At 38.4% G+C, this 25,351-nt stretch overlaps 2 protein-coding genes across 5 annotated transcripts in view; one reads left to right on the top strand and one right to left on the bottom strand.

Annotated features, from left to right (window-relative positions):
• LOC115338763 (translation initiation factor IF-2-like) overlaps positions 1–5,831 on the bottom strand; it is a 31,791-nt gene extending 25,960 nt beyond the window's left edge. For 2 of the 3 annotated variants that reach the window (XM_041122530.1, XM_030007573.2), the window contains exon 1: positions 5,458–5,831. In XM_041122530.1, coding sequence (XP_040978464.1) covers positions 5,458–5,831 — 374 coding nt within the window. Of the gene's footprint in view, positions 1–584; positions 5,336–5,457 lie in introns of those variants that run through there. The other variant, XM_030007574.2, reaches the window with a different exon arrangement.
• PARD6B (par-6 family cell polarity regulator beta) lies at positions 5,808–24,921 on the top strand. 2 transcript variants are annotated; one of them, XM_030007571.2, is made up of 4 exons: positions 6,452–9,142; positions 10,528–10,592; positions 10,926–11,148; positions 20,153–24,921. In XM_030007571.2, the coding sequence occupies exons 1-4, from the start codon at positions 9,070–9,072 to the stop codon at positions 20,980–20,982; spliced, it is 1,191 nt and encodes a 396-aa protein (XP_029863431.1). In that variant the 5' UTR covers positions 6,452–9,069; the 3' UTR covers positions 20,983–24,921. The 2 variants fall into 2 exon arrangements, with proteins under 2 accessions (XP_029863432.1, XP_029863431.1); XM_030007572.1 differs by lacking the exons at positions 6,452–9,142; positions 10,528–10,592 and adding an exon at positions 5,808–5,999.
• The last annotated feature ends 430 nt before the right edge of the window (positions 24,922–25,351 follow it).

Below are 25,351 nucleotides of genomic sequence, written 5' to 3'. Positions count from 1 at the left end.
CAAGTACTCATTATTCAGCAGATGGCACTTCAAGTATTACTTATTCTAGGTTACAGCCGCTAGCAGAGGGCATTGTTTTACTCACAAATAGCGATAACATGCTTTCCAGACAAGCTTAAAAGCAAAGGCTTTATTCCAAAAGGTTTATTAGGCAGAGCTTTCTTATCTAATTCTCTAAGAATAAGACAAAATTAAAATTCTAATCTGTACCTAGTGAAGTTTAAAAGAAATTTTGGAGCTATTATCCCCTTGATCTGTCATAATTTTTCCAAATTCTAGATCAGGAATACTCAAGTGAGTACTGGCAAGACAAATAAGTAATGTTTACAAATTACTTTCAGGAAAGAAACACTGAAGTGTCATCTGTTGATGTATACAGCTCAAGCATCAGCATCGTTTCTTTTGAACACTTTAGTCAGAAGAGTTACATCATTAAACTCTACACACGTGTGCAAGTGTGAGATGTCAGCTGTGATTAGTACAACCATGTTTAAATAAGGAAGAATTTCAAGGTAATCCGGAGTCATTGAACAGAAATGGATTACTAGACAACTGCGAAGAAAAAGCTTTGAAAGCTTTTAATTGTTTTAGTTAGAAACCTCAGAGAATACAAATTAATATATCAATATTAGCTTTTGACTTGTCAGGAACGAATTTTCAAAAAACTTCAGAAGTTTATCACAACTAAAGCCCCTAACCAAGAAAAACCATGGAAATATTCTACAGACCATCCACTGCTGGGACAAACGGCATACTTTCTAAAAAGTACTTGCAACACATCCTCCATTAAGGGTCTCCTCTTAGAGCTAGCTGAAAGTCAGAATTCCCATTCAAATGAAAAGAAGAACTTCTGCAGAGGTAAGAAAATCTGAAACAATTCACCAGTTTCTCTTGCCTAATAAATAAGTAATTCCACAGCGGTACATCCTGAGAATATTCTCAGCCTACCAAGCACACCCATCTCAGGAGTCCTAAGCAGAGCTGGCTTTCACAGTGCTCCCATGTTTGTTACAGCCTCAATTCTGCGGCAGAAAGCGTGACGGCTTTGGTGTCCCTGATTACTAGGGTATATTCCTGCTAGTCCTTCCTTTCTACGCAACCCTTCTAGATTTGGGCAGATTCCCATGTATGGTACCTATGTTTAATTTATGGGAATATTTTGTGTGAATGAGTTTAAATGTGTTTCCAAAACTGATCTAGATTTATAGCATACCAGAAACAAATGTTTATTTGACAGCATGTTACAAAGACAACTTTTCCCATAAAGCTAGACAAAACTTAAAAAAAGCACAGATTGAAAGAAAAACCCACAACCCTAGGAAACTAGAAATACTTTATTGGAAAAGATCTCATATATGAACTTTAAAAATAATTAATGTTGTCACTGACAGGTAAGTAAATATTGCATCAAAGCAACAACTAAAGGTGCCTGGAGGAGGAGTGGGGGAAAAAAAAGGCTAATTGTTTTGCTGACAGTCAAAGAAAGCAGAGGCAGGATCAGAACACAGAAATTCTTCCATCTTAACTCTCTGGTTGCTCCTCTGGTCCATCCTATCTTTAACAGGTGAAGTAGCATTAGTTCTTCAGTTAACAATGTAAGTATTTTGTAGTATCTATTTACTGAGCAAGAATATGATTTGAAGTGTACATTACTTTGGACTTATACGCTCCTAGCTTCTCTGCAGTAGATATTTAAACCCAAGTGCTGCAGTTCTTTAGTTTTTGGGTTTTTTTTCAATACAGAAACATTTCTCAAGCCTTCCCAGGTACCTGTACAAAAAATGCATTGATGAAATCTAGCCAGAAAAGGAGAAGCCATCCCTAGCTGGAGAGCACTTTTGAACTACACTCATATACTTGTACCTACACAGCCACTATACTATTGGTAGGATTGTATTGTATTGTTGATTTCTGCAGAAGAAAAGCAACAAACTTTTATATCACTACTTTGACCCTAAAAGTCATTTTATAGCTGCACAGTTAAAAAACAAATACATTCATTACTAAACCAACTATTGGTTCCCTCCCCCAAGAAAATAAAAAGAAAATCAAAACAAAACCCCCAAAACCAAAATTAAAATCCACAAAATCCCATAACTGTCACAATTTCAGGATAAGAAATTCAGTTTTTATTATACCAGTATCATGTAAACGTTACTATTATTAATAAATTAGCTAAACTGCCATGCAGTGGGGTTTACTTAATGAGCTTTGCTCTTGTGTTTGTATAGTGCTGTTAGTATGGATTGTATTTCATGGCGATAAAATATAACAAGCTACCCTTCTCAAATTCTTTCTGTCTAATGCAACATTTGTAAATTCATATATCCTGCCCCAGGATCAAGAGTATTAACAGAATGTTATGAACCATATTTCCATGGCTTCATGGGCACCTATAAATAGTGCTCTACAATATTATTTGCATTTGTGAATATCAGATGTGTTTAGGACACAAATGGTTTGTCTGTACCGCTCACTTACTAAGAGGAAGGTAAAAGCAATTTACCTCATATGTCCCTAATACGCTGAAAATGCAGTTATCCAAGTGTATAGACTGTCCTCCAAAACTCCCCTCTTTGTAGGGAAATGTAACTGGTATGCAAGATTAATGTATGGAAATTGCACTAGGTATCAAAATGAAAGTCTGTAATTAAAGTTTTTTTTTTTGTTAAGAAAGCAGGAGAATCTGTCGTATGACCTTCTTATTACCATTTTTTTAAATAAAGCTTCTCTTTTTCCCTTTATTTTTCTTTTCCCATCAAAAAACCCCTAACCTCTCATCAACTCCAATACAAGATCAGATTACAATCTACTGAATCTAACAATCACTCTTCTGAACTTGCACTGATAGTCCCAAGTAAAGAATAGTTTATGTTCAATATAAAAACAGCATAAGCCCTGAACTCTACAATAAAAGCGTAGGTGGGTCATCAATAACAGTCAACATACACTGGTAGACATTTTCTATGCTTTATTCTTGGAAGTATTCTTTCAACTCCCAGGAGGGCTCTATGGAATACCATTCCACTTAAAAAGTGGGAAGTCTCGAGATGGGAAAGAAGCATTATGGTAGAATCTCACTATACTCCATGGTGGACTTAATGATCGAATTTCTACACCAAAACAAAGAAAAAAAAGGCCTCCCAAAAAACTTCCCCAACTGTCCAGAGATTAGGAAACCCAACCTGTCTTTCAACTTCACAGAAGCTGAAACTGAACGTGCCATGAATAGCTTGATCAAGTCTGAATCACAGGTTTTACAGAACTTGTGACTAAAATAGCTCTATAAACCTGTGTTACAACTGTCACAAAAAGCCTGCCTCTCTCCCTACCTTTATCTGAAATCAAATTGTTTATCACATTCCCTCCTCATATATCACCTCCTTGTGATGAAAGCAAGCCAGTGATTAATACTTTTTATTACGTTGGTTCCAGTGACTTGAAATGAATTTGCCCTGACTCCTTAAGCATGCTACCACACCCACTGCATGGCACTCCAACCATGCTAGGAATGCACAACAGAAAAAAAATTATCTTAGATGATACTTCATAAATCTAAAGCAATAAAATTAGCTGCACGATGGTTTCAAGCACAAATCTACTTCAGGAGGTTCTTCCTCCCTTTCTCCAAAAGAAAAGATGCAAACCAATAACTTTAAAAACCTGGAGAAGGCACGGTTCTGTCACTTGCACTCTTCTCTGTGCTTTCCTATAGCTCATTAAGCAAAGCATGCTGTGGAAGACAGAAATGGAAAGCAGTCCAAACTCTTTTCAATTTTGTAATCACAAAGTGACAAAATAAGAGGGTTTATCCAAGTCTTGCTCACATAGCTGTAATCTATCTTCTATTACACTAGGATCACAGATTTTATCTAAATTTACAGACTGAATTCTCTATGTATGCTTTTGCAGTGTAAAACCGAAACATGCCAGATGAAGGATGCAAGACTTGAATTAGCCTAGACACTGTCTGACAGCAAACTATACTTAACAATTAACAATATCCTCTGTACTAATTACAGCTTTACTTGGCTTGAGTGACAGCTGCAATTTCTTTGCCTTTGGCATTATGGGAGTGAGAACAACTGTACAAAAAATGTAATCACAAAGTGACAAAATAAGAGGGTTTGTCCAAGTCTTGCTCACATAGCTGTAATCTACCTTCTATTACACTAGGATCACAGATTTTATCTAAATTTACAGACTGAATTCTCTATGTATCCTTTTGCAGTGTAAAACCAAAACATGCTAGATAAAGGATGCAAGACTTGAATTAGCCTAGACACTGTCTGACAGCAAACTATACTTAACAATTAACAATATCCTCTGTACTAATTACAGCTTTACTTGGCTTGGGTGATAGCTGCAATTTCTTTGCCTTTGGCATTATGGGAGTGAGAACAACTGTACAAAAAATGGCACCGACTTAAGTGATTCAGCACTGGATGGGGTTTTTTTAATTACTGATTACCAACCGAGACTTGAGAACTGACTAGACACTCATACCTTGCCTCAAGTGCAAGGAGTTGTTTGAACTCCCTTCACAGCCGTCTACATAATGTCTACACAAGGATACCTCAGGCCGAGTTCTCTTCCATCAGGTTCATAGATTAGGGAGAGACCTGTATTTCAAAGGTTTGTTGACAGAACTAATCTATGTGCTTTCTTCTTGCCAATACATGTAAAATTATATAAATGAAAAGTCATTTTTCTTGAGATTGTGTTTATGATCTTTCCACTATGGAGTTTTGTCAGTATCTCTCTCAGGGTAGCTAAGCAGACCTTTATATGAAAATAACTGCGCACTCTCAGAATTAAACCAAGAAGGATACCTAAGACAAGCACTCTGACATGTTACTGGATTCTGCAATATTATTCGTGGTTAGAACGAAAACAAACCCCATGAACATCTTCACGCCCAGGATGGGCATACAGATGCATCCCGAGAGTAAGAGTTCAAATTTTCAGCCCGACCTAGGCTTATTTTATGTAATCTGTCAATAGATAAACTAACACTGCTGCACTTTCTGTGTTCAGTTCGCAGGATCCCAAGATGCCCGAGGTCTCTGGGTGCCACCCGCCTCCAGGGCAGCTCGGCCCCGGGGGCTCCTAGCACCGAGGCTGCGAGCCGCCGAGGCCTGGCGGGCTGCCGGACCCGCCTCCCCAGCGCTGTGGGAGGGCGCGGAGGTGCGGGCTGGTGGCTCCCCGCGGCGAGGGGGCGCAGCCTGAGGCCGGGCCGGCCTCATCACGGGGGGCGACGCGCTGAGGCGCCTGAGGAGAAGGCGGGAAACCGCGCTTCAGCCACCGCAGCCCCGTGTGTACACACCAGACCCGGCTGCTCCAGGGCAAAGGTTGCCGAGACACATCCCGCACCTGCTCCCTAGAAGAGAAGGAAGGAAAAAAAAAAAAAACCAAAGACTTCCTCATCACACAACAGCCCCTCCTCCTTCTCCTCACCCGCGCCGGGCGGCCGCCTCCATCTTGGAACCCCGCCGAGCAAGCCGCAGGTGCGCGGCCCCTCTCGCCGGCCGGCGACTGCGCATGCTCGCCAGCGGCAGGTGCGCGGCCCCGCCCTCCGCCGGCCGGCGCCCCTCCCTGCAGCGCAGGCGCCGTGGCGGCGCTGTGGCGGCGCAGCGCGGCTGCCCCGCCCCGCCCCGCCCCGCCCCGCCCCCGCCGCTGGCCGCTGGCTCGGCGGCGCGGCAGGTGCCAGGAGCCGCCGTGGCCCCGCCCACTCGCCCCTGTCTGAGGGCGGAGGCGTCGGGGCGGCAGGAGCCGGCGGAGCGGCCGCGGTTGCCGGGGGCTAGTTGGCTTCGGGCCGCGCCGCTCGCCATCCCCTTCCGCCTCTCTCCCCCCTTCCCGCAGCGCGCTCGGGGGTACCCGGGGAAGAGAAAGAGAGAGAGAGGGGGGAGAGGAGACACCGACCCTCCGGCGGCATGAACCGGCCTCACCGCGGGGCTGCGGGCAGCCGGGGCCTGGGCACCATGGAGGTGAAGAGTAAGGTGGGTGCTGGCCACCGCGCCTGAGGGCCGCGGGCGGCGGTGAGGCGGGAAGGAGCCGGCCCGGCCCGGCCTGGCCCGGCCTTGCCCTGCGGGGGCGTCTGGCCGTAGCGTCGCTGTGGAGAAGAGCGGTGAGAAGCGGGGGAGGGCGGCGAGGGGACGGGAGGCAGGGAGAGCTGCTGACTCACCTGCCGGAGGTGGCACCGGGGGCGAGGGGCCGGCGTCCGGCGGTGCACGGCCCCGGTGTCGCTTGGGCGCCCCGCAGGCCGCCGGGCTGAGGGAGGCGGCGGTGGTCCCCGGGCTGTGGCTGGCGACGGGCTCCCTTCCCCACCTGCCGGACCCTGCGCCAGCCAGCTGCCTCTGGTCTCCTCGGGCTGCTGGGCTGTTACAAGGGGTCGGTGGTGGTGTCGCTTACTGGGTGCGCTGTCTGCGGGGGGGGGGGGGGGGGGGGGGGGAATATAGTATTTTTGAAGAGTTTTACGAAAACGGGTTAGTGGAGTTGGCCCCTTAGTTTCTGCGTAGGCTAGAAAACCTACAGAGGGGTAGATGTTTGGGATATCTGGGCCAAAAGAGATACTTGGGAGTTAGGATTCAAACTCCAAAACCTGTTCTTTGTCTGAATTAGAAAAAGAGTACATTCGTTTAACTTAGTGACTGTTTCTGTACTTTTTTTGTGTGTGTTTAACTTAACGACTATGTGTTTCTGTACTTTTTTTTGGTGGGGTAGAGCATAGCTTGTGTTACTTGGTAGAGGTAAGCCCTGGCTAACTTACCTGAAAGTAGAGCTTGCCATCTTTTAGAGGCTATCTGAGGATTTTACGCTGGCAATTGTTTTATGAGCGTGTATCCATATGTTACGGCTTATACCAACAGTTTCTTGTTGTCAAAGCTTTGCACAATTCTGTAAATTCTCTCATGGGTGTATCTGCATCTTTTCTTCCTATTGTTATTTTTTCATGTGCTGGTTAGACAAAGTCCTGCTGACAAAACCTTGATGTTCTGAAAGAAATTAGATTTTTGTTCTGGTTTGGACTTGTAGTATTTTGTTGACATGTCATTCTGCAGTTAACAGCTGTGGAAGTGTTGGATGTGCAGTATTAGGTGGAGTGTCAACCTATTAGTTAAATAAATGTGTGTAACTTGAGTTAAAACCTCCTTTTCATTGTCTAGGCAAATTGCAAGCGTACCTACATGGGAATGTATTTCTTCCATTGGTAGAAAAATATGTCTCTTGTAGGCTTTTTTAAACTGGTCTACAGTGTGTTGTCTATATTCTGTACCTTCCCTTCCTGCTAATCAAGTGTTACAGCAGCAGTATAGGTGAAGCAGTCATGACTTGTGGCGTTGTGTGGTTTTTTTTAAGGATAACATAGTGCTGAAACTTCTAGAAAACATATGGTTGGTCTCTATAGCTTGAATGATGACGATTTTCTTTGAAGTGTTAAATTAACTTTCATGTGGACAAAACCAGAAAGCACAGGAATAGCTCGTAGCTATGATTTCAAATACTGGTTAAGCATAGCTGTTACTGTGGTTGGTGAAGTCTTTTTTTGTTTATGTTCTTGCAAGATTTAAAACAATCCATACAATGTGTTTATAAACAAAATACTTGTTGCCTCAGCCCAGAACTCTAGGTTTACTGTTCCCCCACTGTGTGTGTTTCCTTGACTTAAAATATATCTAGAGATCAGCTGTGTGATGTGTTCTTTTGGTCTTTGTACAGAGAAGTGTAGAAGTTATAATGAATAGGGACTGTCTCTTAAGTGCATATTATGAAGCAGGTTTCAAGGCATTCCTAGAACTACTTGTCGCTAATGCATTATTTAACAGCACCTTGATTTAATATAGCATAGGAGTCATCTTCCTTTTATGAAAAGAATAAATTCTAAAGAGAAAGAAAAAAGGCTTGTGTGGGAGGCAGAGGGGACCATTACTGTGGAGTGGTCTAGGCTTTGAAGGCTAATCAGCGATGTACAGCTCTTTATTTAGATACTCCAAATCGATAATTGTGTCCCAACTGACAAAAGCTGTGCCAGCACAGCCCAACTGTAGTTGCAGTTATATGAGCAAAATCCTTTTGTTAGTCTAGTTTATTCAATTTGGGTAACTGGTCTGAACTTGCCCTGGGGAATCCCCATAGTATATTCATTCCAGTTAGTTGCTCTTGTCATAGAAAATAAAACTTTATACCCCAAACTAGAGTTCCTGGTGATGGTATGAAAACCCCAAAATAAAATTCTAGTTCTCTAGATATAAAATTTAGGTCTGTCTGTCCCCTTATGACTTAGAATAGTATTTTTTTTTCAGAATGAAATCCAATATGCTGATAAGACAGATATGGTTACTGTAGTTCATATTCTATTGTTGCTGGAGGCTTACAGTATAGCAGCAGTATGCTGTGTTACAGAGGACTTAAAGATGTTTCTCATACGTAAGTCTTACTTAAGTGAGTATCTCTGGCAACTTCCGGCTGACACAGCTTGTACTGTGTTTTCCCAGATGAGTTACCAGTGTAACAGCATGCATTTGTAAAGAGCTCAGGTGGCAAGAAGCCTTCTCTTCTTAAGTTAGTCTCTTCCAATCTTTCATCTCCTCTAAACGTTTAAGTTGTAAGTGCAACTATTTAATCGAATGGAGCGCAACATTTGATATAAAATGAAAACATTTCAGGGGGTCAAAGTAAACTATGAAATTGCAGTTTTACTTTTGTCTTTTATTTGCTTTATAATAATATTGAGCATATGGCAAACTGTGTTAGGAAACAATAGCCACATTATTAGTCTCTTGGTGTTTGTACCAACTATGTATAAAACAACGTGGAAAAAGTGAAAATTAAACATTTGAAAATCTGGCCCTTTTTATGCTTGCTGCAATAAGATTTATCATTAACTCCAAATTGACAGTAAGGTTGTTGGCTTTTTAAACTTTTATTACTGAATTATGTTTAAACTATGTAGTCTTTCGAAGCCAAACAATTGAAATTGATGCAGTGCGTGGACAATTCCTGTGGCATTCATACTTCACATAGCTGAAGAAAGATTTGAGACACAGGATAAAGTCTCTCGCTGACGTCATGATTAAGTGTGCTGCTTCTGATGTGATGGGAGTTCCTCCTGCAGGCTTGTCTTTGCTTTGCTTGTTAGCAGGTATGAATCATCCCTTATGCCTTATTGTTAGTTAATGTAACTGTAATTGGAGTATTTCTAGAAGAGGAATGTTCCCAGATAATTCCTTTATTTGAAACTTTCGGAGGAAGGTGGGGTGTTGGAAGGTGTAGCTTGTTTTGCTGTGCTGTGTTTGAGTTAGCATGGTGTTAATGTGCCAACAACGGGGTCCTTGTCTCCTTATTTTCATTCCTTTGTTTGTATGTGAGAACTCTAAAGCTTTTATTCTCCAAAAGCTTGTAATCAAATGTGAGATAATGGTTGGTCTGGAGGCTTGGTAATAAAGTGCACCTTCACATCTACTGTGTGTAACACATGCCCAAGTATGTGATACTGAGGCTCAAACTTTCAGTCAGTGAGTGTTTTGTTCCATGTGCCCTTCTGTTCTGCTTAAAACTAAACTTGCTAAAGAAATTATGTTCACTGTAGGTCAGCAATAGAATTCACCAAAAATGCCACCAACTGACTTTGTTCTATTTTTTAATGATTAGTTTATTACCCTTTTAATTCAGACACAAGCTGGTCTGCTTTTAGTAACCTGGCTGCTTCTATCTCTTATTTCCTTTTAGCATCTTTGGTATGTTGTGTCTGCCTGATATGGAGGTTCTGGAGTAATTTTTTAAACCAATATTCTGTTTCCTTTGGGTCCTGCCTGTGCTGGTCAGAGCACTAACTTTACCAATTATGCATGCTAAAAGTACAATTTGTCTAGACTACATCAAATGCTTACTCTTTTATTTGCACCTGGTTTAGTCTTATGCCTACCACCACTGAATCATTGCTAGCATTGTTTTGTAATAAGTGTTTGTTATATAGGTGATTTAGGAGACTGAAGCTCGAGTGGAGTAGGGAGCTGGATTTTTTTTTTGTTGAGTGATCATACCAACTAAATGGAAATCCTACCCCTGACAGTACAGTGTCAGTGATTAAATGTTTTTTTGCATATCTTCTGAATCTTGTCTTTTTATACCCTGGATACAATCACATTTTAAAAGACTATGCGATCAAGATTTGAGTCTTGATCATGCAGGGAAATCTTCTGAATGTTCTTAAGGAGTAGTGGCTGGTTGCCTCCTTCATATATCTCTTTAGGTAAGAGCAGAATTGACTGAGATCAGCTCACTAAAGCTTTACTGCACATAGTTTGTACTGAAAAGCAGCAGCCGTTCTTTGTAGTCTTCGGGTCCAAGTGTTTTTTTCATTTCTTGTCCAAACAACTGTGAATCCAAAAAATACTCAGTCATGCATAGGCTAACCATAGCTGCGTAACAATCTATACATACTGTTCTAAAGGGCACTGAAATTTGTTTGAAAAAGTTCCAGGTAGTCACATACCGTAGGAGGTTAATCATAATCTTGTTTTTGAGCCACCAACATCAATGCTGGGTATGAATTCTGTCCCTTACCAAGAGCATGGCTGTTTCATAAGCATGTAAGAATCTGCAATTATTCTTGCACTAGTTTGTCACTTTAATGTTAAACTCCTGTATTAGTGAATGCTTTGACCTAAACAGAACAATGAAAACAACTCTTGCATATTCAAAAGTACATGTTTTATCAAGATCAAAAATACTTATAACTTTGGGGGGAAAAAAAAAAACCTAAACCAGTTTAAACTGACCTTTTTATGCCACTTCAAAATTATTGGTGGTAGTTTTTAGTGCACTTTTAATTCCATGACATTTCTGCTTTAACATTCAGATCATTCTATTGCTTGAGCATGTTAGATTTCCATATTAATGATGTAAGATATATTTTGTTGTAGTTTGGAGCAGAATTTCGACGATTTTCTCTGGAGAGATCCAAACCTGGAAAGTTTGAGGAGTTCTATGGATTATTGCAGCATGTGCACAAGATACCAAATGTTGATGTTCTAGTGGGATATACGGACATTCATGGAGACCTGCTGCCTATCAATAATGATGACAATTATCATAAAGCAGTTTCCACAGCCAATCCTCTACTCAGGATTTTTATTCAGAGAAAAGGTAAGTGCACTTGAAATCTGTGAATCATCTGTTTATCCAGTTTTACTGTGTTGCAGTAAACAGTGTGACGTATGGAGGAAAAAACCCTTCAGCCCTATTTCATCATGTTGAATTCCATAATAATTATGGATCATTAAAGGTATTCACAACTCATCTCTGTTGCACGAGCTTCCTTGGGCAACCTATTTATACCTTGTGCTTTTTTGCTTGTTTTTACTTCAGTTAGATAAAGTCAAGTTAAATCTCTAGCAAATGCTTCTTTCTGGTTTTGTGTAAACAAATGAAAATAAACTTTGAACCTCTAGGGTTTTCTGCTCTGTATGTTGGATGCCTTTCACTTAAAATTCCGATCTTGATCAGACAAGAAGAGAGGCCATTACAGGCTGGAAAGGAATCTTGAAAGTCTTATTAGATGAAGTATTAAATGTCAGTATAAATTAAAGACTAACTTTGTAATATGCTACTCTTATCACACTTTCCTAATAAAACATTCTGAAACTTTCAAAATGACAAGCTTATTTCAGTTAGCAAACCTCAAATGTGAGTGCTGCTCAGTTTGTTGGTTTGCCTTTAAAAATAGAATGTGTTCTAGGCAAAAAATTCTGGTTGTCTTTTTCTAGTGTCTACTTTTGTTCGTGAAGGAGAAAAAAAATTGAAGTTGTATTTGTTCATGTTCAGGAGATCATGTTCAGTATATGGAACTGAAGGGGAGGGGGGATCTAGTGATGTGATTTGAAATTGTGTTAATCCAGAGAAGTCAAGAAAACTTGATTTCTGTACTTGTTGGTTTTCTGCTTACTTGCATACTGGTGTGAGTATGCACGCATTGTGTGTGTATATATATGAACACATGCATGTCCAATTCCTGTCATAATGGGGCAGTCAGATGTGCACTGTTTCTAGTTGTTGCTAAGACAGGCTTATTTTTGTTAGAAAATACTTGGGCATCGGAAGCTTTTATCAACTTTCCCACTCCAAAAAATGAATAAGCTCCACAACAACCTGATTAAAAAAAACAATATTCAAAAACAGTGTGTCTGCTTGCCAGCTGCTGTGTTGCTGGCAAAATGTGTTTGTTTTGTTTGTGTTGAGGATAGTATAGTCTAGTAAGGCCTATGTTTTCAGTCCTGAATTGCCAAAGGAATGAACTATTTGCTCTAATAGAACCTAGAGGTAGAAAAGGTCTATGATTCCATTTAATCTCCTACAGTAGCCATATGACGAGAACAGATAAGCCACTTTGTCAGCCTGGGATTATTGAGTTTATATTTTAACACCATATGTTTTTAGATTGTTACTAGTGTTACATGTTTAATGCTGACTGTTACTAGTGTTACACTTGTAGCACCTTATACCTTCATTGTACCTTTATTTAAAGCATGATGGATTATTTCTTATCACTTTACTATGAGGAATTGATAATAGAATTGCTACAATGCACCGAACTAGAAATAAGATTAGCCCACTTAGCTTTTCCTGCTAATCAATTCTTGGCATGATAAACTTATGTAGAAAGTATCAGTTGTCATCATCTTCCCTTTGAGACTAGAGTCTTCTGGCTGCAGTGTTTTAGGGAAAAAAGAACCCTGGCTGGCATCTGAGTTCAGCACTTCCAGCACTGTGCTTTGTTCTGAATTGGTTGCGACCACTTTGATCACTTCTGTTGATTAAATTGAGGCTTTGATTCCATTAGCATCTTTGCCATATATAGAACAGAGGTTTGTTTGACTGAAAATAAGGAAATAACTTGATTCTGTATTTTATTTGGGATAATTTGCCTGTAACTAAAGTTGAATTGCAGGTGTTAGAGATGTGCTGTAATTTGTGCAGCATAATTTGTTTAGGTGTGATTAATCTGATTGCACAGATCTTTATTGGCTGTACCTCTGAAATTGAAAATCAAGTGTCTGAACAAATACCTGCTATTGGTGGGTCAGCTTTGATCTGTGTTGAAACTATAACTAATAAGTGACACAAGTTACTTTTGCACCTGCAAGGCTTCTTGTGGCTTTCGTACATTCTCTTAAATCACTGGAAAAAATTCTGAGGGTTTTCTAATGGAACTCTGCCTTTTTTGTATTTCCAGCAATAATAGTTGGGAAATTAAGATCTTTGGCAAAAAGCCACTGTGGGGAAGAGAGAAAGTTTTTGCTGTCTCAAAAGACAGGAAGTTTTATTATACTGTCTTACCTATTTAGAAGCTACATGCAATTTGTGGAAAGCTAACATAAGCTATGAGCAGAGTACAATAAAATCCAGGGTAAATAGTATTAATTTCTTAGTATATTGCATCCAAGGAACACCTTAAGGAGTTGAAATGGGAGCAATAAGATGCTTTTGCAGTGTTATTAATAAGTGACAATTGTAATAATGTGATTCTGAAATTTCGGAAGTTTTGTTATGCCAGAGTAAGCACTCTTTCTGTTCTCTTTGATTTTGACTCCTGATTTATGAAAGCTAGAAAGTTGTCTGTCCTAAGCATTTATGTGTATTCGTTAATGTGGTAAGAAACCTAGAGATCCTGTAATGAAATGAAACCAAATCACATTATTCCTCTTAGACTCTTCTAATTGTATTCCACTAAATTACTTTAAAATATTTTAAACTGCTCCAGTGCTAAATCTAAACTGGACCTTTATAGTGCAGAAGTCAAGAATGGCTATCAGTTTGTGGAAAACAGTTGCTTACTGGAATTTCATTCTGCAGTTTAACAGATTAACAGGTACTGTTGACATCTGGAATTTAAAGGTTAAAGTGATGTATCATGATTAAATCCAGATGTATGGGAGTCACTTTGTCTGTGAGAAAAATCTTGCTGAAGATAAAATGGGGGGGGGGAACGACACATAGTCCGCACAGACCCTGAAGGGTGGTTCGATGTGGGGGACTTTGCATTGTAAATACAAGAATAATAGAGATGATAACTTAATTAAAAATATATTTCATTCTAATGTCCCTAAAACTCAACTTGTGGGATATTAAGTTACAATATACAACTCCTGCAAGTTGTGCATGTACATGGCTGTATATAGTAAAAAGTGGGTTCTTTGGCAAATTCATCTGTGCCTCTTGAGATAGACTTTTTCATTCAGAAGCTTTATTTTAGTGAAAACTAAGAGGAGTTGGCTTTTTAAACAGCTCTCTATGGAATATCCTAGCTATTCTGAGTCCTCTTCCTAAAAACATAAGTTAGTTTCCCAAAACCATGTTTTGTTATAACTTGTGACTAAAGAGACAAGATTTGTTGGGACTTATTTAAAAAAATGCTAAATTGTGTCTATATTCAAATGTACTAATGGTTTGGGGGTTCTGAAAATTTAATTCTTGAGGGGTGACTACGTTGCATTGAAATTGGATCAGGAAAACATTTAAAATATGTCTTGAACAATGTTAAATTGAAACCAGATTTGGCATTTGTGGGCTCTTGTTTTAGATTTCATGTAATAAGTAAACACAGATTGGTGCCACCTTGAGCTTGAAACTGCTGGGGGAAAAAATCATTCTTCCACTGTGTGGACGTTCTCCTTAACACTATCTGTAGTTAACACCTTGTCCTTTGGCTTTATGCCAAAATATTTTCTGCTGCAGCTTTAAACTGATTAGCTAGGTGCCAGAACAAAGATGCTTTTGTACTCGAGAGTATTGCTTCAGAAAATTTGTTTAGCAGTGGAAGAGAGGTTAAACAGAGTCATGCTGCTTAGCTGAGATTTGCAGAGATGAGTTTTCATCAACCTTTCACTATTTCTTTTTCCCCACAAATTACCTAACTTTAGCTGTATATCTTAAGGCTTGTGCTAGTTTGGGGTTTTTAGACTAAGACTAGTTACAATGCAAAACAACTATTCTCTGGTGCTCTATAGTTTCTTAAATGTTTTGACATATGACTTGCAATTCTGGGATGCTTTTACTTCAATGTGTCATGATAAGAAGCAAGTTTCTAAAAGCAAAAGCACCAGTTCAGTGTTAAGATTTGTGATTGTATACGTCTTCTGAAACACTTTTAAAATTCATGTCTCTTCCAATAAATGTTTTCTAATCTTAGTTTTTGTTTAAAAAGCACTTTTGAATCTGTTAATTCACATACAGGTACATTGACGTAATATTTCTTTCAAAGCCAGTCCTTTTGCAACTGATCTTCGTGTTTCTTTAACTGAAAAATTTGATTTGGACAAAAGTTTTAAGCCTTATCAGCTGGTAGTTGTGGGAAGTCAGGTTGGGTGACGATTTTTGTGAACTCTCTGTTCTTGTCGGGGAAGGAAGTTGTGAAAAGCCATGTGAATAGTTCTAGGTCTAACTGTTGGGTAAAGAGCACAAACTTACTGTGATCATTTGCAGGACACAGTAAATCTACTTCTTGGATGTAATAAATATGTATATATTTGTCTAGTACATGCCAAATTCACCATGTAGGCACAGAAGGCCTGAGTGGCAGGAAAGGGATCCTGGTATGTGGCCTGCTATGCTGGTGAAGAAGCTTTACAGCCCCCTGTGACAAGCTGGGAATGTCGAATATGATACACATTTGATATGACAGTGTGTAAAATGCCAGATACTCTGTCTGATTCTTTGACAAGAATCTGAATGTGTGCACTTTGAATTTAAGGAAAAAAAAACCAAACAAACCCCAAACTGAATACCTTTTAAAGTTGCAATGCATGTGGAAGAGCACTTGTAAGAACATCTATTCTGACAATGTTTTGATAGCCTGTTTTCCTGTGTACTGTTTCTAAACCAACTCTTGTAATGAAAGCAGTAGAAACCTAGTGCTTCACTGGTACAAATATATAAATAAAACATATAAATTAGTACCTATATCCTAGAGTTTTCACCAGCAACTTGCCCTTCAGCACAAATAAATTGTGCATGTGCACTTTTCCTATCTTATTTAGATAAGCTTACTCTTAAAAAAAAAAAAAAAAAAAAAAGGCATGATATGGCTTAAGCTCTGAACAATATGGAACTAATCAGTCGAAGTGCTTCCAACTTACTCATTGGCTCTCTGGAGAACTTCCCAAAGAACAGAGCTCTTCTGGAGCAATGCAGTGTTAAATGTCTCGAAATGTGTCACCACTACAAACCAAAAAAGTGAAGCTTTTTAAATGAGGCAAAATGACACTTCTTGTCCATGCAATATCTCTCTGGTCCTTGGAATACTTTAGTCTTGTTGAATTTACCATTGATTGTGCAGCCATAAAACCAGAGTTCTAAAGTATCAGACATCTACACTACTTAGACATGCACTGCACAAAAAAAGTTTTTACATAGTTTTTGATATCACTAAGATGCGTACCAGCTGCTGGTGGGGAAGGGGAAAATCCATAACCTAAAAAAATAACCTTTGCACTCATTAACGTTCTTAATTCTCATATTCAAGTAACCATTGTCTATTGTTTGTGTAAAATCTTCACCTATACTATCACTTTTCTTGCTGTCATTGTGTTACTTTGTATTCAACGCTAAAAGATATTTAAAGCAAGGTCCTTCTGTCTAGTATCTTATTTCACAATTGCCCTTTCCAAGTTGTTTTGTAAGTGATTGTAGCTCCAAATAAAAAAAGACAAGCTATTGCAACTCATTGAATTGCAAAAATCCTCCTAATGTAACAACCTGATGTCTAACTTAAAACTGGTTGGATGGGTTGTCAGTAGAGATAAGGGCAAAACTTCTCACACTTCTTTCTTTGATCATAAATTTGAAGCAAACATTAAAAGAATTGTTCCATGTTGTGTGAAAAATCAGCATGTTAGTCTTCAGCAATGGAGTACAGGATTTTTAATGGCTGAGCTTCAGTCAGTTAGATATCCCAAAATGCATTTTACAGAGAAAATGGTAAGTTTGCGTTTTTGGACGTGTATTATGCTCCAGACATAGTCCACCTGTTATATGCTTTGGTTTAGGAGGTTGGATTGTTTTTTAATCAACTTTTCAGTACAACTGACAACACTCTTAGGCATCTGAAGAACAGATTTTAGGCTATTTCTAAAGTTTTCTTGCTTGATGTTGACATCTAATGTTATTTTAATTTAACCTTAAATTACATTTTTTTTCTCCTTAACATCTTTTGCTGAAGAACAATAGTAATTCCATGCTTTTCTGAGAGAACCTCTCAGACACCACAATAAAATAAAAATTATTTCCTGTATTCACAATCGTCTAATGTTCTCAAGCATAGCTAGTGTAGATTCTTCTGTTTGCTTTTACTTTCCTACTCTTCTTTGTACAATTCCTAGAGTTATAGAACAGCCCAGGTTGGAAGGAGCCTCAAAAGATCATCTGACCCAATCTTTTATGGAAAAGGGAGCCTAGATGAGATTATCTAGCACCCTGTCCAATTGCATCTTGAAAACCTCTAGTGATGAGGACTCCAAAAAAACCCAAAACAAAACTGACTTATATTGAGATGAAACCTTTCGCAGTACAACGTATAGCCATTGCCCTGTCTTCTCCATGGGTCTTTGTCTTCTTGGCAGCCACCCTTTAAGTACTGGAATGAAAATAACTGCAGCATGGTTCCCCCAAGCTTTTTCTTTTTCAGAGAGGAAACACTCCTTCACTCTTTCCTCATAGGGCAAGTTCTCCAGCCCTTTGATCATATTTGTGGCCTTCCTTTGGACCCTTTCCAGTCTGTCTACATCTTTCTTGAGTTGTGAGGACCAGCACTGGACACAGTACTCCAGGTGCAGCCTGACAATTGCTGAGTAGTGGGTTGATCACATCTCTATCTCTACTAGTGATGCCCCTGCAGATGCAGCCCAGGGATCCAGTTTGCCTTTGCTACAGCAGCACACTGCTGAATCATGTTCAGCTTGTCCACCAGGACTCCCAGGTCCCTTTCAGCAGGCTGCTTCCCATCCACACAGATTACAGCCTGTACTGGGCTCTTTGGTTATCTTATCCCAGGTGCAGAACTTTGCACTTGTCTTTGTTAAACTTCACACTGTTCTTACTGGCCCGGTCCTTGATTTAGCTTCATTTTTACCTGCTGATCCTAAGGTGTCAGGGAAGCAGATTTTGCAGAGGCTGTCTCAGTGAGTGAAATGGGAGAGAAAAGTCCCTAGGTTGCTGTCAGTATGCACTTTCTCACATGAAGTGAGAGCAGTGTGGGTTGTCTGTGCTAAATTAACACATGAGGAAGAATTTGTGTTAGTGCTGCCTTTGTTCATTTAGTTAACTCCAGTCTGGATGGAAAGATGGCCAAATCTGAGAAACAGCAGAAGTAAAAATTAACTATGCAAGGTGGATATAATATTCTAGAGATGCATCCATGTCCTCCCAAAGTAACTGAGATTTGTCACAAAAGCGACTCCAGAGTATAGTATGGCTGTGTAGACTTAGCTGTCTTCAGAAATAGTTCCCGTTTGTGTCAAATTGTTGAACAACTTTATCTGTAAACTTTACTCTAATGCAAAAGATGTTCTGTCTTTAGCAAACAGCTCTGTCTCCCTTAAGGTATGATTATTTTTTTTAAACAAAAAAAAAATTAAGAAATTTAAATGAGGTCATCATCGGGACACTTTTTTAACCATGTTGATGAACTATTTTGTTACTATTGTGTACACACAAGGTATGAGTTTATAATAAATCCCTTTGGGTTTTTTGTGGGCTAATTTAAATTTGTTTCTTTTCCTATTGTCCTTTATCTTTTAGAATATTAAGTCCAAGGCTGCCTTTGTAGACCTATCTTTTTATTCTTAAAAAACTCTTCTTGTTTTCAGCAGCCCTTATGTCTGGGGAAGGGAGGAGTTAGTATTACGTGCTGGAATAGTGTTGGACTATTGTTTCAGAACTACTTTCTCTGTTCTGTTTTGCTTAAAGCATCTGAAGAGTCCAAATATAACTGGTACATGTCCATATATCTTCATCTTAGCCTAGGAAAAAAAAAAAATCTTCTGGCTCACGGTGTACTTTTTTCATCAGTAATTGACAGCTTTCTGGAAATTTCACACTAGGATAGCATTTCCACAGTTATTCCAATTCACAGATTGAAATGTATACTAATTCTTTAACTTTCTTGGTTGTACCAATGGCATCTTAATGTGATAATACAAAGAAATCCCAACTTCTCTGAGTCCCAGGGTTAGTGCAAAGCAGTTCTGCTTTATTATTTTTTTTTTATCCACTGCAGGGGAAAAAAAAAAATCTATGCAACATTGCAAAAATACAAGTGTAAAATCTGAGGAAGCTCAGATCTGAATGTGTTTTGGTTCATTGTTTTTGGAGAGTTACTGCATATTAAAAAGAAAAATGGAAGCTTCCTTTGGTAAATAGGCATTTCAGACATCAGAATTGCTTCTGCAGAACATGTTTTCTCTTCCATTAGAAGTATTTGTATGACTTGCATATGTTTTCTTTTTTAAAATTCTAAGCCATTTGCATACTTCTGTATCAAATTGTGGCAGTTACAGCATTGCTTGTATGAACAGTTTTGCTTGAAGTAATTGTATGCAGGATCTCTTTGTTTCTGCTCCACAGCCATTTTACCTACATTGCATGGGGGCAGGGAAGAGAGTGTAGAATGGAATAAGCTTTCTGGAGTTTGAATCCAGGTCACTTGGCTAGCTTCCAGGAACTAGGCAATAATAGGCACACTGGCTGCTTTCCCTTTTTCATTCTTTCTTTTCCAATGATCTGAAACCTGAGGAGAGAAAACTAACAAGTGGAATTACTCTGAATAAAATTAAAATGTTTCTAGGAATGTACTCACTCTTTCCATTCTAACCTTTCTCTCAAGCAGCCATAGTTCTTTGTGTCTCTACTGCTGCTAACTTGCTTTAATTTTTTTGTGTACTATCTTTCCTTTGGTAGAAGGAAACCAAAAGTATTACAAACTTTGATGAATCTCATAACATTAAAGCTTTTGTTTTATGTGTAGAGAGAAATGTTTCTACTGTAGCAAGCCAGAAACCTAGATTAGATATTTCATTCTGCTAACCTAAACCATGATAGCAATGCGATATGGACCACGTATAAAGTGATCTAATCATCAATGTGCTATGTCTTACAGAAGATGCAGACTACAGTGCCTTTGGTACGGATACTATGACAAGGAAGAAAAATGTCTTATCAAATGTGTTACGTCCAGATAATCACAAGAAGAAACCACACATTGTCATTAGCATGCCACAAGACTTCAGACCAGTGTCTTCTATTATAGATGTAGATATTCTTCCCGAAACCCATCGTAGGGTACGACTTTACAAATACGGAACTGACAAACCCCTTGGATTCTATATACGAGATGGCTCTAGTGTCAGAGTAACACCACATGGATTAGAGAAAGTTCCGGGGATTTTCATATCTAGGCTTGTCCCTGGAGGTCTGGCTCAAAGCACAGGCTTACTGGCTGTCAATGATGAAGTACTGGAGGTGAATGGAATAGAGGTTTCAGGAAAAAGCCTTGATCAGGTTACAGACATGATGATTGCAAACAGCCGTAACCTGATCATTACAGTAAGACCAGCAAATCAGAGAAATAATGTTGTGAGGAACAGTCGGACTTCTGGCAGCTCTGGTCAGTCTACTGAATCTAGCCTTCCAAGTAGCACACCAAATATTTTAGCAAATTTCTTGCAAGGAGAAGAGGAGAGTGATGAAGAGGACATTATTATTGAAGATAGTGGTGAGCCACAGCAGATTCCAAAAGCTGCACCTACCAGCGAAAGCCTAGAATCGTTGACGCAAATTGAACTCCTTCATGAGTCAACACAAAATGGATTCCTTCCTTCCAATGAGATGAACTTGAATCATTCAGCAGGCAGCATTAGCATGGAATATGAAGTACAAGATCCAGACCATAAGTCATTAGAAGAAGATGGAACTATAATAACACTATGAAATTACATTGGTGTACTTTGTATTAAGTAAGGATGCCATACATGTTTTAATTTGGCTTAATATGTAATACATTTTATACCTCTCCATCTACTGAGCACTGCAGTTAGATTAAAAGGAAGGAAAAAAGTAAATACAAGAAGTTCAAAATTATGTAAGTTGACTAACTTCAGTTAATTCTGCACTTGAGTGTAAATACTTCACAAAGATGGAAGATAATTGATAAATGACTGAAATTGGATGAGGAAAATTTAAATTGAAAATGAAGGATAGCTAAGAGATGGCTGTGAGCTTTCTTTTAAAGGTACTTGATTTTTTTTTTTTTTTTTTTAATTAAATGCAGAATACTACTGGTTCTATAGAAGTAAACTTCCATTATTGTGTGAGGTTGACTATCTAATGTACTGTGGTTTCATGTTCATCTGAAGTGCTGCTTACATGTGATGGAGCTGCTTTAGCCACTTCATTCCTGTTCTGGGCTGCTCTTTAGCTGGTAGAGCTGTTTGTATGGCTCTGTGTATGAGGAAACTGAAAAACAAGCAGGAGGTGGGGTGGGAAGAGACGTTGGTAGTTGGTCCAGTTTCCTGACTGACATATTGATCAACAGGGATATATGATAGTGGTCAGCAACTTGACAATGGTCAGGATTTGAAGGTGGGGGCTTCTGAAGTTGACTGTTCCTTTGTAAGTGAATGTGCAACCACAGATTCATTAGTTATGCACCTTTACTGTTTTTAATGGCCAGGTAAGCTTACTTTTAATGACTATGATTTTGAAATTCAAATGTGAAAGTCTAAACACTTACGCATCAAAGACCTGTTCTCATTTTAGTTTGTAATATTTAAGGATATCATTGTATTTAGTTGCTAATTCCAGTAAATTTCAAAGAAATCAAATGTTAACTTAATGCTATGGAAATAAAATAACATAATCTGTTAAAATCACAGTCCTAGTAGAGGCTGTAAAGGTTTCTACTAGCAAAAGTTTGTTGTAGTGAGTCTGAATTGTGTAAAAAGTGACTTTCTTCAAACCTGAACAAGTTAGAACAGCTTAAATTAAATCCCTGGATTTAAAAAAAGTTTTAAATCAGAATAAGGCTTTACTAGAACTTGCTTGAGCCATGTGATATTAAATTATTCATTATAATGAACTAAACTGTAAATGCTGATCTTTTTACATACCACTGGCTGGGTGTTTAGAATATTACGAAGTTGCTATATGTAAAACAAAATACTGTTGACAAGTCCTGATACTGCAAGTGCTAAGTATGCATGTAATCAGCTGCAAACTTACTAGAAGAATTGTGAGGAGAGGCTTCTAGCGTTATTTTCCCCTTTGCCCTTTTAGTTATCTCCTGCTTTACCACTTTGGCGCTCTGTTCCCAGCCTGACCCTTCTCTGGGAACATAAGTTGTGGCAGGAAAATGAGATGGGGACTAATAGGATTGGGGAGAAGGATGGATGGAGCTTCTCACCAGGGATCCAGTAGTCTATGTCAACCTCTGAGAAAGAAGTAGGATGCTACCAGTTCTGTACTGTGGTACTGTGCTTACCAGAGCCAGTAGTCTAGGTTCTTGGAAGCATGTTCTTTCTACCCTATGGGGAGATATGATGAGCAGGAAAGGAGACTAACCCCTCTTTTTTCCCCCTCAGTCTATCTTGAGGAAACATCTACCTCTGGTAACTTTACTAACAAGAGACTAGCTGTAAGTTTAATGTTAAGGCATCTGTAAAAGTCTTTATAGGATATCAGAGGCTAAAACTGTTATTTGTTTTAAGATTTTTTTTTGTAATGATGTAAACAAAATTGCTTCAGAAATTACTGCTGTTTAATTTTACTAAATGCAAATTTTAAATTCGTATCTCATGAGCAGTAGTATTTTCAAGCCTCCAATACCATTGGAGTTCAAGTCTCATAGATGTCAAGAAAGGTATTTGTGTTCATTTTCATTTATGGAGAGTTAGCATAACAGACAATGGCACTCTGCAAATACAAGTTAGAGTTCTGCTTCATTGGATTTATTTATGGTTTCTTCAGTGTGCATATGGAGAGGCCCTGGTATCTTTTCCAACATGAACAAGAATTTTGAAGTGTTTTACTTATTTTGCTAATAATTATTAAAAATGAAGTAACTACATCCACTTAGTGTGAAATGAGGAAAATAAATGTTCATTCTGCAACATGTAGACTTTGAATATACATGTTTTCTGTAAGTGCTGCTCTACACTTCCTTTATTTAAGGAAGATTGTTTACTTTAAAATGTCTTTTTTTTCCTTTATCAAAACACTTTCCTTCCTGTATGAAATCATCAGTGGAGGGTGACTTTCATTTATTATGCTAGTTTGCACTTCTGTGCCTTTTGTTTACTTGAATGTATTGTGAATAATCAAAGGAATAAAGGCACTTGGATGGGAAATTAGGTCCACAGATACAGAAAATGAACTGGTAGTGCACTTAATACAGGTGTAATGTTTTCATTCAGTGGAAATACATTATGGGGCTAATGCGGTACATCAGTATTTTGCAGCTTGGATAATAGTTTTGAGCTATTAACTTATACAGGAGGGTTGAGTCTGAGAATGCTAGTGTTGCAAGGTAACTTATTGCTTAGGTATAAACACCCAAGGTTAGTGTGCTGCCAAACACTGTGTTACCTGATCTGTACTTATAACAGATGCATGAATATTTTGAATATATATGCCAGTATTAAGGACTTGTAGCAATTTAACTAGGGTCCTACTCTAAATTGCATGAGAATTCATCTCTTGGGACCTTTCCTGCAAACTGATTAATCTAAATGTGAGAGAATATTCTTTTTGACACACATCATGTTCTGTTTTACAGAAATTTGGTAACGTGTAGTAAAACAAAGCATTTGGGACTTGATAAAAACATTAAAGAATAAACCTAAAAATGGGTTTTTAAAAGTGTGTATTTACAGTTACAATGACAGACTGCACAGCATGCAATTGCTTAATGCTGCAGTTACCATAAAGTTTCTAAAGTTCTTCCATATCTTACTAATGCGTACACTGTTAATTATGAAATATTTTTAAATTGTTACTTCAGGATGATCAATGGTTGATTATGAGTAGCTAAACTTAATTTTATATATAAATGATACTGGGGTTCAGTATAAGGTTTTTAAATAGTGCTGATATTGTTAGCCTTTCATTCACTACCTCCTAAATTTTTAACATCTTTACAATTTTCTCCCTGGAAGAAAATACTTAAAGGCTTGACTGTTTTATATAGATTTTATCTTTAGCTAAAAAAAAAAAAAAAAAATATCCAAAATTGATAGTGAGGATGCGACGCATGATTGACAATATTACGCTGCTATTAATGTAATCTTTGTGTATTAAGTATCCTGTATATGTAAATTGTATTTTCAATCCAGATTTTATAATTAATTTATAAGTATCCAAATTATTTCAAAATGGAATGAAAAACTAAAATTCCTTTGACTAGTGTTACATGTTGTGTACATGCACAGTGGGGGGACAAGTCATTCCTTACTTGTGACTGGGAGATTTAAGTGCACCTTAATAGGAAAAAGAACAAATTCTTAATAGAATTAAGATGCATTTACTTTGAAGTTCTGCTATGGTACTGGATAAGTCAAGCCTAACTGTGAATCATATTTTTTTTTTTCCACAGCTGAATTAAATTTAGGACAATGTTCTCACAAGCTGTCTTTAACATGTGTATTTTTGTGAATATTATGTATTTTCTAATTAAATTTTACTTGCAATGTGATTTTTACATGAATGAACTTGTTTAAAATGTCAAATATCAGTATTTTTCTTACAACTTTAATGTATAATGTACATTGGTATCTCACTGAATGAAGATTGATTTTACAAAATCAAGCTAGATGTAGTTGTATATTAGTCTTATATTTTTACAGACTGGAATAATAAATGGATATAGAAATAAAATGTTTTTTTCTCAATTACTTTGTCAGATAAGTAAAAATGAGGAAGAATATATCTTCCTGTTCTCAAGTGTGAAAGTAGATGGGCTTTTTTTTTTTTTTCTTGGGCGGCTAAGTGGGTTCTGTTTTCATAGCAGTCTTAAACATTTGCCTACACGTGGAAAGTATGCAAGGGTTCAAACATTTGTCCCTCAGTCCTGTTGACTAACCTGTGATGTGCTTGTTCCTACAGTAGCTGCAAATAATGAATCTTCGTTGTATCACTTGCCTGAGGACTGGTCGTAGTAAAGTTTAGGTCATGAGGCCTGGGAGATGGTTCCTCATCCTCTGTCACTTTTGTCAAGTGCTGCTGGTGATGTGGAGGTTTTTACTGTTACTGTAAGTATTTGGTATAACTGTCTGTATTAAAGTTTTAGCATGAACCCATTCCACTT

The sequence above is a fragment of the Aquila chrysaetos genome, chromosome 3 (assembly GCF_900496995.4).
Source record: "Aquila chrysaetos chrysaetos chromosome 3, bAquChr1.4, whole genome shotgun sequence".
Lineage (NCBI taxonomy): Eukaryota > Metazoa > Chordata > Aves > Accipitriformes > Accipitridae > Aquila > Aquila chrysaetos.
This window is presented reverse-complemented; position numbering and strand designations above follow the sequence as displayed.

Bases quoted from the DNA above. Each gene is read 5' to 3' on its own strand.
- PARD6B (XM_030007571.2), top strand. From the start codon at position 9,070: ATGATTAAGTGTGCTGCTTCTGATGTGATGGGAGTTCCTCCTGCAGGC. The intron at 10,593-10,925 runs GTAAGAATCTGC...ATTTTGTTGTAG, and splicing joins CATGGCTGTTTCATAAGCAT to TTTGGAGCAGAATTTCGACG. The intron at 11,149-20,152 runs GTAAGTGCACTT...TATGTCTTACAG, and splicing joins GATTTTTATTCAGAGAAAAG to AAGATGCAGACTACAGTGCC.